Below are 14,900 nucleotides of genomic sequence, written 5' to 3'. Positions count from 1 at the left end.
GACATTAACCCTTAACTCTCTGTTTATGAGAGAAGGTGGCATAGAAATGCAGTCAGGAAGACAGTGCTCACCTGTAACTACAAGACAACCCAGACTTGAAGTGATGAGCTCTTGTTTCTCAGGGTTCGGCAGCCAGGACTCAGGATTCTCAGCTGAGGTTCTTGATGCTCCTCTTTCTGTGGAAACTGGGAGAAGGTAGAATGAGGAACTTCTATTTTCCATGCCCCTTACTCCAAGAACAAGGGGAACATACAACAAAATTAAAAGGTGAGTGTAGTGGGGCGGCTGCCCCATTCCTGCCCTGAAGAGGTTAAAAGCAGTCCTGGAGAGGGCTGCGCCTGGGTAAAAGAGATTAAGAACAGCTGGGGAAGCTGAGTGAGTCACTGACCACAGCTGTGGCCAGCTCAATCACGGCCCAGCTGGCCCTTATAAGAGGGCTGTGGGCCAGAAGCAAAACACCCACTCTCTCTAGCTTCTTGAGAGAGAAGAACCTTGCTGCCTGGGAGCAGAGACAGGCACCTGTGGTGGAGCAGGACTGGGGAAGGGCAGAGGGAACTGGGGAACTCCAGACAGGTAAAACCCAAGCTGCAGGCCTTGCTAAAAGGGCCAAATAGGTACCAGGGTTGCAGAGAGTCAGCCCAGAGATATGCAAAGGCAGCAGGTCCTAACCCCCTTGCCGATGATGAGTGGTTTACAGAATGCAGTCTGCCCCAGCGAGTGGGGGATACACAATGACTGGCAGTAGGCACTGAGGCAAGGTGGGGATAGAGAGTGGGGGTTCCCTTGGGAGGGGAAACCCAGAGTGTGGGGGCATTGTCAGGGGGCAGTACCCCCAGATAAAGAGGCACCGAGGTCCAAGAGGAATATGGGGGCTTGCGGCAGGCGACACCAGCCTGCAGAGGGCGCTCTGGGCTGGAAGAGCTAATTCCTGAGACAACCTGCAGGAGGCGCCGTGCTGGTGAGTCATTGCCCCCCAAACACACAGTGGGCAACTTAAAATCTATAAAGTGAAATACTTGTTCACTCCAATTGTAATTAAACTGTGGAACTCACATGGATGCTGGCAGATCAAGTTTTAGCTCATGCCAAGGTCCTCCCTGTTTCAGCAGGACACTAACAGATAGAAAGGTGAAATCAGTATGGCTCACTTGTGAGTTAATATTAATAAAATTGGTACTAGAATTATAAAACAGTGTTTAATGTTCAGATTTGTTAGTGCTTGCATTAATCATCCCTGTAATGTCTGTTACATATTGTAATTTAATATATGAACGGTTATAGTGAGCCTCTGTGAGTATGAATCACCACACAGGAGAGGGACATTAATGAGCATGAAGACCTGCTCTGCCACAGAACTTAAGCCTCTCCTGAAAAAGGAAACCTATCAATACCAGTTAGGGTGACCAGATAGCAAGTGTGAAAATCAGGACAGGAGATGGGGGAGCAGGGGGTTAACAGACACCTGTATAAGACAAAGCCCCAAATATCGGGACTGTCCCTATAAAATGGGACATCTGGTCACCCTAATACCGGGTAGGCAATGGGTGGATATTGCAGCTGTAATCTCCCTACAACTGGATTGAGAAACAATCAATAAAAGGACTAGAGACTTATTGTTCTGCTCTCCTCCCTATGAAGATGAGTCATGGAAGTGGATTGAGTTTGCAGCTCAGAGCAGATGGCAGGAGTGGGATGAAAACCCCAAGCAAAAGGAACTAGGGATCTCTATAAGGATTGGACGCTTGGAGCAGGGTGTTTCTAGACATTAGCAAGAGATCCCCAGCTGCTTAGCCTGAGTTAGTCCTAACGGTCAAATACAGCTTGCTGTTGAGAGAAGCCTGTGTTAACTTAGGAAACTTGAGACTGTGACTCATTCATGGGTCTGTTTGCTTGCATTAACCTTGTAAATATCTCATTTCCTTTTCGCATTTAATAAATCTTCCTTTACAGTAGTTCACAATAGGATTGGCTCCAAGTGTCCTCTTTGGTGTGAGACGTAAAGTGCAATTGACCTGGAGGATGTCAGGAGTAACCTGAATATTGCTGTGATCCTTGCTATAAGGGGCTGTGTAACACAGATACACTCACCTGTGTGGCAGGACAAAGCAGCGCAGCTAAGGGGAATTTCTGGGGGGACTCTGTCAAGGCTGTTAAAGTGCCTGAGGAGTTTGCACTCGGTGCAGTTGGTTGGTGAAATCTAAGTTTAGACCTGACAACCAATGAGGGATTTATGCCCTGGTTTGTAACTGTCTGTCTGGAGTTTGGCGCTCACACTCTTGCATCCCCACTGAGAGCATCACACTCACTGCCACAGGAAGTCACTGATATGAAAGACTTAACTAGATTCCAGAAGAGATTGGACGTTCCTGATAACTCTGGATATTTATATGGCTATCATAATAATGGCAACAATAGAGATTGGCTTAAATCCCAAACCATGAGGTTTAATAACCATTCCAAAACTATTATAGACCAATATGACACATGTGAGGGGAGATTATCCCAGAACTGCTATTGCAGTGTTCTTACATTTGCCTCTGAAACATCTAGTACTGCCTGCCTTCGGAGAGCGATACAGGCCAGGATGGCCCTTGGGTTTGACCTAATCTGGCAGTTCCTATGTTACTACATTCTCATAGAACAACACAGAGAAACCCCTGACAGGCTGTTCCCTGAAAAAAACAGCTGACCTGGCACAGATAACTTCGTAACACTTTTTGGTGAAGATCGATACAAAAATCATTTGAGAGGAGGTTGTCAAAATGTCTAAAGGATTGCAGCATTAATTCTAATAAGAGATTAGGACACCCAATTCCTAGGTGGCTTCAAAATCTCAACCATAGCACCTAAGCAATGTCTATATCTTGTTTATTCCCTGCATTCAGCCGACTCATGGATTCTCTTGCAACCTGCCTGACCAGATACAGTGAAACAGTTTATTTACTTTTAACAAAAATCATTTATTTTTCAAATTCCCTCTCATCCTCCTAATTTCGTTCTTACACTTTACCCATTTAACAACCCATTTTAACGTTCCTTTTTATCAGCTTCACTTATTTTTGATTTCCATTATTCTATTCCAGGGCTTCACCTTGTTCTGCAACCAAAGCTGGTCCAGTAAAAGATATCACCTCACCCACCTTGTGTCTCTAATATCCTGGGAACAATATCCTGGGACCAGCACAGTTACAACAACACTACTAGCAATATTCATAAAGCACATTCATGCCCCTGTTTGGAAGGTGTTGTAGAAAGGCAATCAGGAAGAGGGTGCTCACCTGTAACCACAGGACAGCTCAAGTTTTGAGTGATGACCTCTTATTTCTCAGGGTTTGGTGGCCAGGAATCAGTTTCTTCCACTGAGGTAATTGGGTTTCATCATTCAGTAGAAATTGGATCTGCTCAGCAAAGACATCTGCATTTACCTGAATGGAAGAGCAACTGCTGCAATCTGTCTTAGAACATTGATGAACTGGTGCATGTGATCTACCTTTGGAAAATGGGCTTCTCCTTCGATTTAATCAGTGTAAATGCTCTCTCATATTTGTATTCTTTCTTCATGCTTTTCAATATGGTCCCGCTTCAACCTTTCTCCCACTTGGTTCATTTTGTGCCTCCAAAGCTTTGTAGCTAACAATGCCCAGCGTGACTTGCAATTATACAACTCCCATTGTACATCATTTTTTGTGTAATAATCCTTTGAGGAAAGTATTTTAGATCATGGTGTAGACATGCAGACTCACCCCTGCGGAGCCTCTTGTTGGTCTCTCAGGGAATTATCTCTTTTCTCAGCCAGGAGCAGCCTCTGTAGGCCGGTGATCCACCTATCTTCTGGTCCCCGTGTCCCTCCCTGGAGCCTGGTGCCCCTTTAACTGGGATGCTGCCTCCTGGCAGTACCCGCGCAGTTCTGGGTCTTCCTCTCCCAGGGGAACCCCCAACCCACTATCCTCACTTTGCCTCAGTATCAGGCTACTGCCAATCATCATCTATTCCCCATGCCCTGGGGCAGACTGTAGTATCAGCCTACTCATCACTGGCAAGGCTGGGTTTGGACCTGCTGCCTTTGTTTACCCCTGTGCTGCCCCTGCAACACCCAGTACCTGTTGGCTTTGTGCTAGGTCACAGCCTGGGGCTTTCCAGGCTGGAGTTCCCCAGCCCTGCTCCACTCAGGTACCCTGTCTCTAACTCCTTGCAGCCAGGCCCATCTCCCTCTACAGGCAGAGGGAGACTGACCCTTCTGGCTTCCCTGGACTTTTTAGAAGGCCCTGTTGCTCAGTTTGGGGCGTGGCACCAGCTGCAGCCACTTCCCCCAATCAGCCAGCTTTTTACCTTGCCCAGGCCCAGCCCTTTGCTGGGCTCTTCCAACCCCTTTCAGGCTGGAGTGGGTGGTCACCCTGCTACACATGGACAAACACCAGCTTACATTTTTGGGAGATATCTGTCCAAGGTGACGGCCAGTTATAGTGTACTTGCACTGCCCCTTTATTAGTATTCAAGAGATGCTGCCATCTAATGGGCACTTTTGAAAGTAGCTGCCCATATTCCACGCTTACAACATGCTTCCACCTAGTGGCCATGTAATAGTATAACTTTCCCATTATTGTATTGCCTACTGAAATCTTGATTACTTGTCAGTATTTCTGACACCTCACCCCCATATCCTCTACTCTGCTGCCATCTAGTGTAGGTTTCCCAGAATGACAGCCTGTTGCTCTCCTTTCCTCAGTGGATTCTTCTTGCTATAGCTGACTCTTACCCGTTCTTGAGTCTCATGTCACCTGGTAGCCATTATTTAGTATAATTGCCCATGACTCACGCCATAACATCTGCTACTAGCCGCAGTTCATTACGCAGCACAGAGGTCCTCTTCTCTTCAATGTTCTCTGCTCAACACTTATACACCGTTATACAGCTTCATGTCGCATTCCACTTCCCTCTGTGTTGTTCATTTGGCAACATATTGTCTCCTTTCTTGACCTTCAGCTTTGGCTGGTGTCCACTGGGTCAGTCTTGTCGGTTTAAGTGGAAGGACCAGGAATGGAGGTGGCTATATCCATGGTTATGTCATGGAGTTTTTAACTGGGTATCAGGGAGAGTGGAGACAAAATTTTAACCAGTTTTTTTATATCCATATTCTGATGACTGTTTGACAGACCTGACCCAAGGAACAGCCTCAGTTACCCTGGCAAAACCCTCAGCTGGGTCAAAAGAACAACCGTTCTGGGTCAGATCAACGGTCCATCTAGCCCAGTATCCTCTCTTCCAACAGTGGCCAGTGCCATAGGCTAGGGACACTATCCCTGCCCATCCTGGCTAATACCCATTGATGGACCTAACCTCCCTTAACCTATCCTTGGGTCTGGGCAGTCCCTGTGCCCCTGGCTTGTGAGTCTACCTCTTTGTTTGCCCAACCTCCCCACCTCCAAGTGTTGGTGTCACAAAGCATAACCCTAAGTAACTTTAAAAGGTAAAAGGCAATAAGGAGATGGAATCTCCCTGTTTAGGCCTCAGATGAGCAAAAAGTCCCTCCATGTTTAAACTCTAATTGACCTAACAGGCCAATAAATAGAAAAGGCCAGGTGCAACATCTGTTATCAGTTGCCATACAGCTCAAACCAGTATAAGGCAGAACTAATGAGGCCTGCATACTTTTGGCCGAGGGAGAGGAGATAACGGCTCACAAAGAAGAAAGGACAAGGTCGTAATTCAAAGGAGTGGACCTAACAAGATAGACTTGTAGTCTCCAGTTTTAATTAACTGTTTAGTGTAACTGCTTGATGTAACTGCTACGAGGGGGAAAAGGGGGAGGGAGAAAAGAAGGGATGGGCTTAGCTAAAAGTAAAGTATAAAAAGGTAAACTGCTTGTATTAGATGTGCTGGATCTGAGGCGTGCCAAGTCTCCCAGCACTGCTTTGAGCTCAAATAAACTTGTGTTTTGCTTCTCCACCCTGGTGTGTTTATTGGCGCTAAGCACTCCGGGCACGAACCACTGTTGCTTGCCTCGCGCAGCGTCTATGCCTGCAACACAAGGGTCCAGTGAGCCTGGAGCTATTGCTTTGCTGGAGCTGGTCACAGCCGGTCCTAGCCAAGATAAGAGCTATGAAGCTGTTCCTAGTCACGTGTGCACGGGTCACTGCTGGGCCTAGCGGATTGCATCTGGCCTTTGTGAGTGCAATGGAAGTGCCTGGTTTGCGTAGGTGAGAGAGAGAGCTTGGGGCACTGGGCCTGGTGTAAGATGTGAGGCCTGAACCATAGTCAGCAAAGTCCGGCCACACCGTGAACCAAAGTCAGGCCATGTATTACAGCAGATGCTTACAAGTTCACTGTCCAATATATGACCTAGGCAAAGGTATTACTAGTGTTGCTAACACACATGTACTCCCAAGAAGCAACAGACACTGGGTAGGTGTGTGAACACACTCCAGGAGATTAGCTCAGGCACATCCTGACCTAACACCAGATAAGAGGGTTTGACAGAAGGGATGAATAGGGATGAATAGGGATGTTTTGCCTGAGAGACCTGGATCAAGGTAGAAGGGGAGGTAACAAGCAGATATCATGAAACACGTGAGGTGGGGTGTAAGTTGTTTGTCTCAGTCTATGAATGTCGGGGTACCTCAATTTAACCCTTTGTGTGGCCCAGGGGACAGCAGAAATTCCCGCAGCTGACTGAGCTGCTCCTAGGCACTGGGCACTAGCATGTTAGTGTATCTGTAACCACAGAATCAGGATGCTAGAACTCTGCCTTGAGGGCAATAAGCCTGGCTGAGTGCCTTTGTCACCAAACCGTGCCTCTGGTCTTTCTTCCTGGGTAGTACTATCGAGGTCTGCCCAGGCCTGCAACACCATATGGAGAGAGCAGGCAAGCATGTGAACTGACAACAGTTTGCAGAGGGCTATGATGGCAAGAAGCACAATTACAGGGGTGGCAGATTTCCTAGGCAACATCCCCACCTATGCTGCCCCAGAAGTTACTATTTTTATTGTCGAAACATTTATTTTGATCAATGATTTTTTTATGGATATTAAAAATTGGTCTCCATTGCATCTGGGGCCCAGTTAAAAATTCCATGATGGTACCATGGTTATGGCCACCTCTCTCCCTGGTCTTTCCACTTAGATGGACAACCGTGACCTGAGCTCTGCCTGGATTCTGCATTGTATCCTTAGGCGCATAAGAAACGATCTGTAGCAACAAATATGATGATGTCAGCCATTGTGTTCTGTTTGTATTAGAGTATCTGAATTTGATTACAAGACTTTATTATCTTATATAGAGAAACAATGAACAGGGGTATACCCAGGGATTTATTTTCATTGTTAGTGGATTTTGGCCTTACACAACATCAGCTCTGTGCAGTTTCAGATGCTGTACGCACTTCTCACAGAGGGTGAACACTTAGCCAACACCCTGAAGAAAAATACCATCACACTGTGTGTATTAGTGCTGAACATGAGAGAATGACAGAGCTGTCAACATCCTCCCTTTCCTGGAAGATGTGTTACATGGACACAGTGGGGGACCATAAAGACACTCTCAGTAACTCCATGTAGATCATCTCCTTTTCTTTTTCCTTTTCCTTTTCACATTAGTGCTGAGATTTTCAATGGGAGTTTTCAACTTAATTTTAATGGGGGCTGATTGCTTAAATCACCCGGGCAGCTTTGAAAACCTCAGGCTAAGTTATTCTCTTGGAGTCTCTGCACATTTGATGAAAACCAAATATTTACTGATGCTTTGCACAAGGCTTCCTTGACCTCTCTGTTTCTCAGGCTGTAGATGAGGGGGTTTACCAGCGGAGTCAGGACTGTGTAGAAAAGAGAGAGCACTTTGTTCAGGTCTCTCAGTGTATCATGTTTCGGTAGCAGGTACACAATCATTATGGATCCATAGAAAATTGTCACCACAATCACGTGAGAGGAGCAGGTGGAAAAGGCCTTTTGTCTCCCGGTGGTGGAAGGGATTCTCAGGATGGTGTTGATGATGCACATGTAGGATGTCAGGGTTAATAGGAATGGAGGCAGGGTGAATATGGAGGCTATTATGAAAGCCAGCAATATGACCAGGTCGGTGTCACTGCAGGAGAGTTCCATCAGTGGAATGCAATCACAGTAGAAATGGTCAATTTCATTTGGGCCACAGAATATTAACTGTGATAGGAATAAGAGAAAGATGGTAGCAGCCAGACAACCATTTAACCATGACCCAGCAGCCAACTGGAGGCAAAATCTGTTATTCATAAGAGTTGAAAAGTGCAGGGGTTTACATATCGCTAAATACCGAACATAAGACATCGCTGCTAGGAGATAGCATTCTGTACATACCAGAGAACCAAAGAAATACATTTGTATGATGCAGCCACTGGCTGAGATAGTTCTGTCCCCAGTCAGGAGACTCGCCAGCAACCTGGGCAGGATGGCTGAGGTGTAGCACATCTCCAGGCAGGACAAGTTGCCCAGGATGAAGTACATGGGGGTGTGAAAGTGCAGGTCAGCCACAATGAGCACCACGATGAGGGTGTTCCCAGCCACAGTTGCCATGTAGATCACTTGGAACATCAGGAAGAGAAGAATTTGCAGGTCAGGGAGATCCCTGAATCCCAGGATGATGAATTCTGTGATGGCCGTTTGGTTTCCCCAGTCTCTGTCTGCCATGGTTTGAGCTCAGGAACAATAGAACACCCTGTGCAATTGAACTGGAAGAACATAGACTTAAAAGTTAATCAAGTCTTGTGATTTCCATCTTTATTTGGAAACTCCCCTTCCTGTCCTGATTACAGGCTGAAATTTTAAACCTAAATGTAGAGTTCAGAGCAACGTGCCAGAAGTCTCAATTTGAGAACCGAACATTTGTATCCATGTAGACCAGCCTGTGCCATGATCAGAGCAATCTTTACTGTAATAACCCATATCTCTGGTAGCCGAGTACTGATATAGCGGATCAGACTATTTCTTTATCTACATGATATCCCTTCTAATGACATCTTAGAGCTTAACAATGATGCTTAAATGCTGTATTTCGTTTCTGGCAATGATCAGAATCACGTCGTGTCTTAGGAGTCAAAATCAAACAACTAAAATCTTGGACTGAGTTTTTTCAATGCGGTCTAGAGTTCTTAGTCACTGACCTTCTGTTAGATTTATTTCTATTAATTCTACAAATATGTCCTGGTATATTCAGCATTTCAGTGCCTTGTTGGAAAAGGAACAATTTTCTACCTCTCACAAGCGATCAGTTTATGCCATAAATTATGAAGTGGAGTAAATTCTCCCTTAGTTCCTGTGGTGGTGATGGTGACATCGTATGTGACTGGCAGTGCCTTTTCTGTTTCCTGACATACACTATGTAGCACTAAAAAAACCCAGCTCTTTGTACGGTGGCTCTTAGGAAGGGATAAAAGCAGGTTGATGTGCAACCCTAACTGGGGAGTTACCCTCCCCATGCCATAATGATTGTGGGATGATAATACAGGAACAAGAAAGGCACTGGGTGGGGCGAGATGCTGTCCCTGAACTTGGAGTCTAGAAACAATCTGGCATGCGTGATCCGGGGTAATAAAACTCTTTTACCACTCGCCACCCCATTTGGGGCACACTGAGCCAGATCCTCTGCTGGTGCAAATCAAGGCAGCTCCATTTTTGTCAGTGGGGCAGATCCCCAACTGAGGACCTGTCACAAGACATGGATCTCATGCTCCATCTCTGTGAAAAGGTGCTATGAATGCTGACTGGCACTGCAGTGGGAAGGAGAGGCCAAAACTGTTAATATTCACTTGAAGAAGAGCTCGGTGTAGCTTGAGAGCTTCTCTCATTCACCAACAGGAGTTGGTCCAATAAAAGGTATTAGCTCGCCCACCTTGTCCCTCTAATATTCACATAGCAGATTCATGCCCCTTTTTCAAAGTGCTATGGAAATGCAGTCAGGAAGACAGTGCTTACCTGAAACCACAGGACAATTCGAGCTTAAAGTGATGGGCTCTTGTTTCTCAAGTTTTGGCTGCCAGGACTCAGAATTCTCAGCAGAGGTTCTTGTCTTTCCTCTTTCTGCAGGAACTGGATTTTCTCAGTGAAGAACCTGCAGTGACCTAAAGGGATGAACCAGTGCATTTTATCTTCGTTTGGGAAAGGGGCTTCCCCTTTGATTTACAAAGTGTAAATGCTCCCTCATATTTGCATTCTGTCTTCAAAGCTTTTTAATATGGTCCCATTTTAACCTTTCTCCCACTCGGTTCATTTTGTGTCTCCAAAGCTTTGTCGCTAACAATACCCCGTGTGACTTGCAATTATACAAGTCCATTGTACATCATTTTTTAGTCTTATGATCCTTTGTGGAAAATATTTTAGATCACGAACAACCACCAGCCTACATTTTTGGAAGATGCCTGTCCAAGGTGATGGGCTGTTGCAATGTACACTAGAACATCAGACTGACGAACTGACCAGTCAGCCACACACCTCATTTGGAACCGGAACTATGCAATCAAGCAGCAGTAAAGACCAAAACTAAAAATAAAAATTAAATCCAATACAGTACAGTACTGTGTTAAATGTAAACTACTAACAAAATAAAGGGAACATTTAAAAAAAAAAGATCTGACCAGGTAAGGAAACTTTCTCTGCTTGTTTCATTTAAATTAAGATGGTTAAAAGCAGCCTTTTTCTTCTGCATAGTAAAGTTTCAAAGCTGCATTAAGTCAACATTCAGATGAAAACTTTTGAAAGAACCAACATAATGTTTTGTTCAGTTACAAACATTTCAGAGCTAGGAACAACCTCCATTCCCAAGGTGCTCATAACTCTTTTGAGGTTCTTGTGTACTTGTACCAGCCCTTTATTAGTAGTCAAGATATGCTGCCATCTGGTGGGCATTTTTGAAAATAGCTGCCTATGTCTCAGCCTAACAGCTTGCTGCCACCCACTTTCCCATTATTGTATTGGATGCTGCAATCTATTGGTCACGAGTCAGTATTTCTGACCCCTCGCCTACTTCCTCTACTTTACTGCCATTTAGTGTCAATTTCCCAGGCTGACAGCCTTTTACTCTTTTCTCCTGTAGAGCATTCTTCTTTTTGCTTTCCCATTCTTGGCTCTTATGTCACCTGGTGCCCATCATTCAGTATAAAAGCCCATTTCTTACTATTTAACATCTGCCACTATCCATAGCTAATTACACAACATCAAGGTCCTTTTCTCTTCGGTGCTCTTAACTCACCATTTATACACCACGATGCAGCTTCACCTACCTTTTCACATCCCTCGGTTGGTCTTTGGCAACATAACATCTCCTTTCTTACCCTTCCACTTTGGCTGCTGTCCACTGAGCAGCACCGCTGCACCTGTACCATTCCTCTACCCTCTAGTGGCCATAGACAACATAATCTCATCTCTCCTTATTCCTTACCTATTGCTAGGGGTGTGCTGTTCGAAATTATAGCCACCTGAACCAAATCACACAACATCATGAGTGGAACATTAGTGGCTACGAGAGCGCATACAACAGCAGTGGCTTTCAAAGTATTAGCAGGGGTTTCCCCTCCATTCAGTGCATTTGTGTTGATGTGGGGTCTGCTTCCAATGGAAATGCATAGATTGAACCTACCGTGGCAGAATCCCTATTGCTCTTCAGGCTGAACTTCTCAGAGGCGTCTATGGAAGTTAAGACTCCAACTCCCATTTCAAAGTGATTTGGGTGCCTAAATCCATTAGGTCCCTTGGAAAATCCATTCCATTGTGTTGGAGCCCTATGGTTCTCTCACCATTGCCCAGGTCCCCTACCTCTGGCCAAGCCCTGACATGCTCCTTGTGACTGAGCCAGCGCTGCCATGTTAGGAATCACAGGAGCTCTGTCTGTTGGTAGGCAGAAGCTTTGTAAGGCACCTGGGGCTGACCAGACACAGTGCCCTGAGAACTAGCCCTCTCGGGACATGCGTTTGTTGCAGTGAGGTCTGGGGGCACTGATTGTAACAGGTCCCCTCCCTTTGAACTTCTCTGTGCAGTTGGTGGCAGAAGAGGAGCAGCTGCCCTGAAGAGCTGCAGGCAGAGTCCTTCATCAGTGATGGTTTGACAGACCCAACCACAAAAGTGGCCTCAGTTCTATGTGTGCCTAGCAAAACCACAGCTGGGTCTGGAGACAATCCCAGTGGACCTAATATGTGCATATACTTCTCTGTGGTTGCCCAACTTCCCCGCCTCTAAGGGCCCAGTGAGCAGTTCCTTAGCTGGAGCTGGTCACAAGCCGGTCTTAGCTCAGATAAGAGCTATGAGGCTGTTCCTGGTGAAGTGTTCAGAGATCACTGCTGGGGCCTGGTTATTTCTGTCTGGCCTGTGAGTGCAGTGAAGGTGGTTGATTTACAGAGGGCTAAGCTGGCAATAAGCACAATTGCAGAGGTAGCATATTTCCCAGGCTTACGTCCCTGCATATTTCGCAGGCTTATGTCCCCACATATGCTGCACCAGAAGTTAGTATTTTTATTGTCCAAACATTTATTTTGATCAAAAATGGCTTTTTTACGGATATAAAAATTTGTTAAAATGTAGTCTCCACTCTGCTTAGTGCCCAGTTAAAAACTCCATTATGGGAACCTGCTTATGGCCACCTCACACCCTGGTCCTTCCACTGAGTGCTGAGATTTTCAAAGGGAGTTTTCAACTTAATTTTAATGGGATCTGATGGCTGAAATCACCCAGGTAGCTTTGAAAACCTCAAGTTACATTATTATGTAGGTGTATCTGTATGTTTTGGTGAAAGCCACATTTACTGACTGCTTTGTACAAGGCTTCCTTGACCTCTCTGTTTCTCAGGCTGTAGATGAGGGGGTTTACCAGCGGAGTAAGGACTGTGTAGCAAAGAGAGAGCACTTTGTTCAGGTCTCTCAGTGTATCATGTTTCAGTAGCAGGTACACAATCACTATGGATCCATAGAAAATTGTCACCACAATGAGGTGAGAGGAGCAGGTGGAAAAGGCCTTTTGTCTCCCAGTGGTGGAAGGGATTCTCAGGATGGTGGAGATGATGCACATGTAGGATGTCAGGGTTAGTAGGAATGGAGGCAGGGTGAATACATAGGCTAGTATGAAATTCATCAATATGACCAGGTGGGTGTCACTGCAGGAAAGTTCCCTCAGTGGGATGGGATCACAATAGAAATGGTCAATTTCATTTGGGCCACAGAATAATAACTGTGATAGGAATGAAACTAAGATAATTACAGCCAAAAAACCATTTAACCATGACCCAGCAGCCAACTGGAGGCTAAATCTGCTATTCATAAGAGTTGAATAGTGCAGGGGTTTACATATCGCTAAATACCGATCATAAGACATTGCTGCTAGGAGATAGCATTCTGTACATACCAGAGAACTACAGAAATACAGTTGTGTGATGCAGCCACTGACTGAGATAGTTTTGTCCCCAGTCAGGAGACTGGCCAGCAACCTGGGCAGGATGGTTGAGGTGTAGCAGGTCTCCAAGCAGGACAAGTTGCCCAGGAAGAAGTACATGGGGGTGTGAAGACGCTGGTTAGCCACAATGAGCACCACGATGAGGGTGTTCCCGGCCACGGTTGCCATGTAGATCACTTGGAACATCAGGAAGAGAAGAATTTGCAGGTCAGGGAGATCCCCAAATCCCAGGATGATGAATTCTTTGATGGCCGTTTGGTTTCCCCAGTCTCTGTCTGCCATGGTGTGAGTCCAGGAACAATAAATCAATCTGTGCAATTGAATTGGAAGAACATAGAGTTAAAAGTTAGTTAAGTCTCATGAATCAATTCCATAAATATTCAATAACTCCCTCTCTGTCCTCGGTACAGGCTGAAATTTTAAGACTAAATGTAGATTTCAGAGCAAAGTGCCAGGAGTCTCAGTCTGAGGACTGAACATTGCTGTGATGGGGAAAAGGGTGTTTTACGTGGATACCAATGATTACTATTATAACCTGTTTCAATGGTATCCAATACTGATTGTCATGGTATAATTCCCCACTCTGAACCTTAGCGTCCAAAAGATGGAGTACCAGTATGAATTCCTCTAAGCTCAATTACCAGCTTAGTACTTGTAGCGCTGCCACCAACCAGGAATTCCAGTGCCTGGTACACTCAGGTCCTCTCAAAACCTTGCCAGGGGACCCCCAAGACCCAGATCCTCTGGATCTTAACACAAGGAAAATAAACCCTTTCCCTCACCGTTGCCTCTCCCAGACTTCCCCTCCCTGGGTTACCCTGGAAGATCACTGTGATTCAAACTCCTTGAATCTTAAAACAGAGAGGAAAATTCACCTTCCCCCCTCCTTCTCTCTCCCCCTCCCAGACTCTCCCTGAGAAAGAAAGTGATCCTAACACAGAGAGAAAATTCATCTTTCTCTCCCCATTCCCTCCTTTCTCCCCACCAATTCCCTGGTGGATCCAGACCCAGTCCCCTGGGGTCTCACCAGAATAAAAAAACAATCAGGTTCTTAAAGAAGATAAGCTTTTAATTAAAGAAATAAAAACAGTAAAAATTATCTTTGTAAATTTAAGATGGGATATGTTACAGGGTCTTTCAGCTATAGACACTGGGAATACCCTCCCAGCCTAAGTATACAAGTACAAAGTAAAATCTTTCAGCAAAATACAAATTTGAACTCCTTCCAGCCAAATACACATTTGCAAATAAAGAAAACAAACATAAGCCTAACTCGCTTTATCTACCTAATACTTACTATTCTGGACATATAAGAGACTGTATCAGAGAGATTGGAGAGAAACCTGGTTGCACGTCTGGTCACTCTCAGAACCCAGAGAGAACAACCACCAAAAACTAACAGCACACACAAAACTTCCCTCCCTCAAGATTTGAAAGTATCCTGTCCCCTGCTTGGTCCTCTGGTCAGGTGACAGCCAGGCTCACTGATTTTGTTAACC

The 14,900-nt window shown here is 45.4% G+C and overlaps 1 protein-coding gene and 1 pseudogene across 1 annotated transcript; both read right to left on the bottom strand.

Moving 5' to 3' along the window:
* Positions 1 to 7,684: 7,684 nt before the first annotated feature.
* Positions 7,685 to 8,655, bottom strand: LOC127032822 (olfactory receptor 6N1-like; annotated as a pseudogene).
* Positions 8,656 to 12,702: 4,047 nt separating this feature from the next.
* On the bottom strand, positions 12,703 to 13,683 carry LOC127032816 (olfactory receptor 6N1-like). The gene has a single exon (XM_050920430.1). It carries the CDS (start codon positions 13,681 to 13,683, stop codon positions 12,703 to 12,705), a length of 981 nt encoding a protein of 326 aa, XP_050776387.1.
* Positions 13,684 to 14,900: the final 1,217 nt, after the last annotated feature.

The sequence above is a fragment of the Gopherus flavomarginatus genome, chromosome 12 (genome assembly GCF_025201925.1).
Source record: "Gopherus flavomarginatus isolate rGopFla2 chromosome 12, rGopFla2.mat.asm, whole genome shotgun sequence".
Classification (NCBI taxonomy): domain Eukaryota; kingdom Metazoa; phylum Chordata; order Testudines; family Testudinidae; genus Gopherus; species Gopherus flavomarginatus.
Note: the sequence above shows the minus strand (reverse complement) of the source record. Positions and strands in the feature narration are given on the sequence as shown.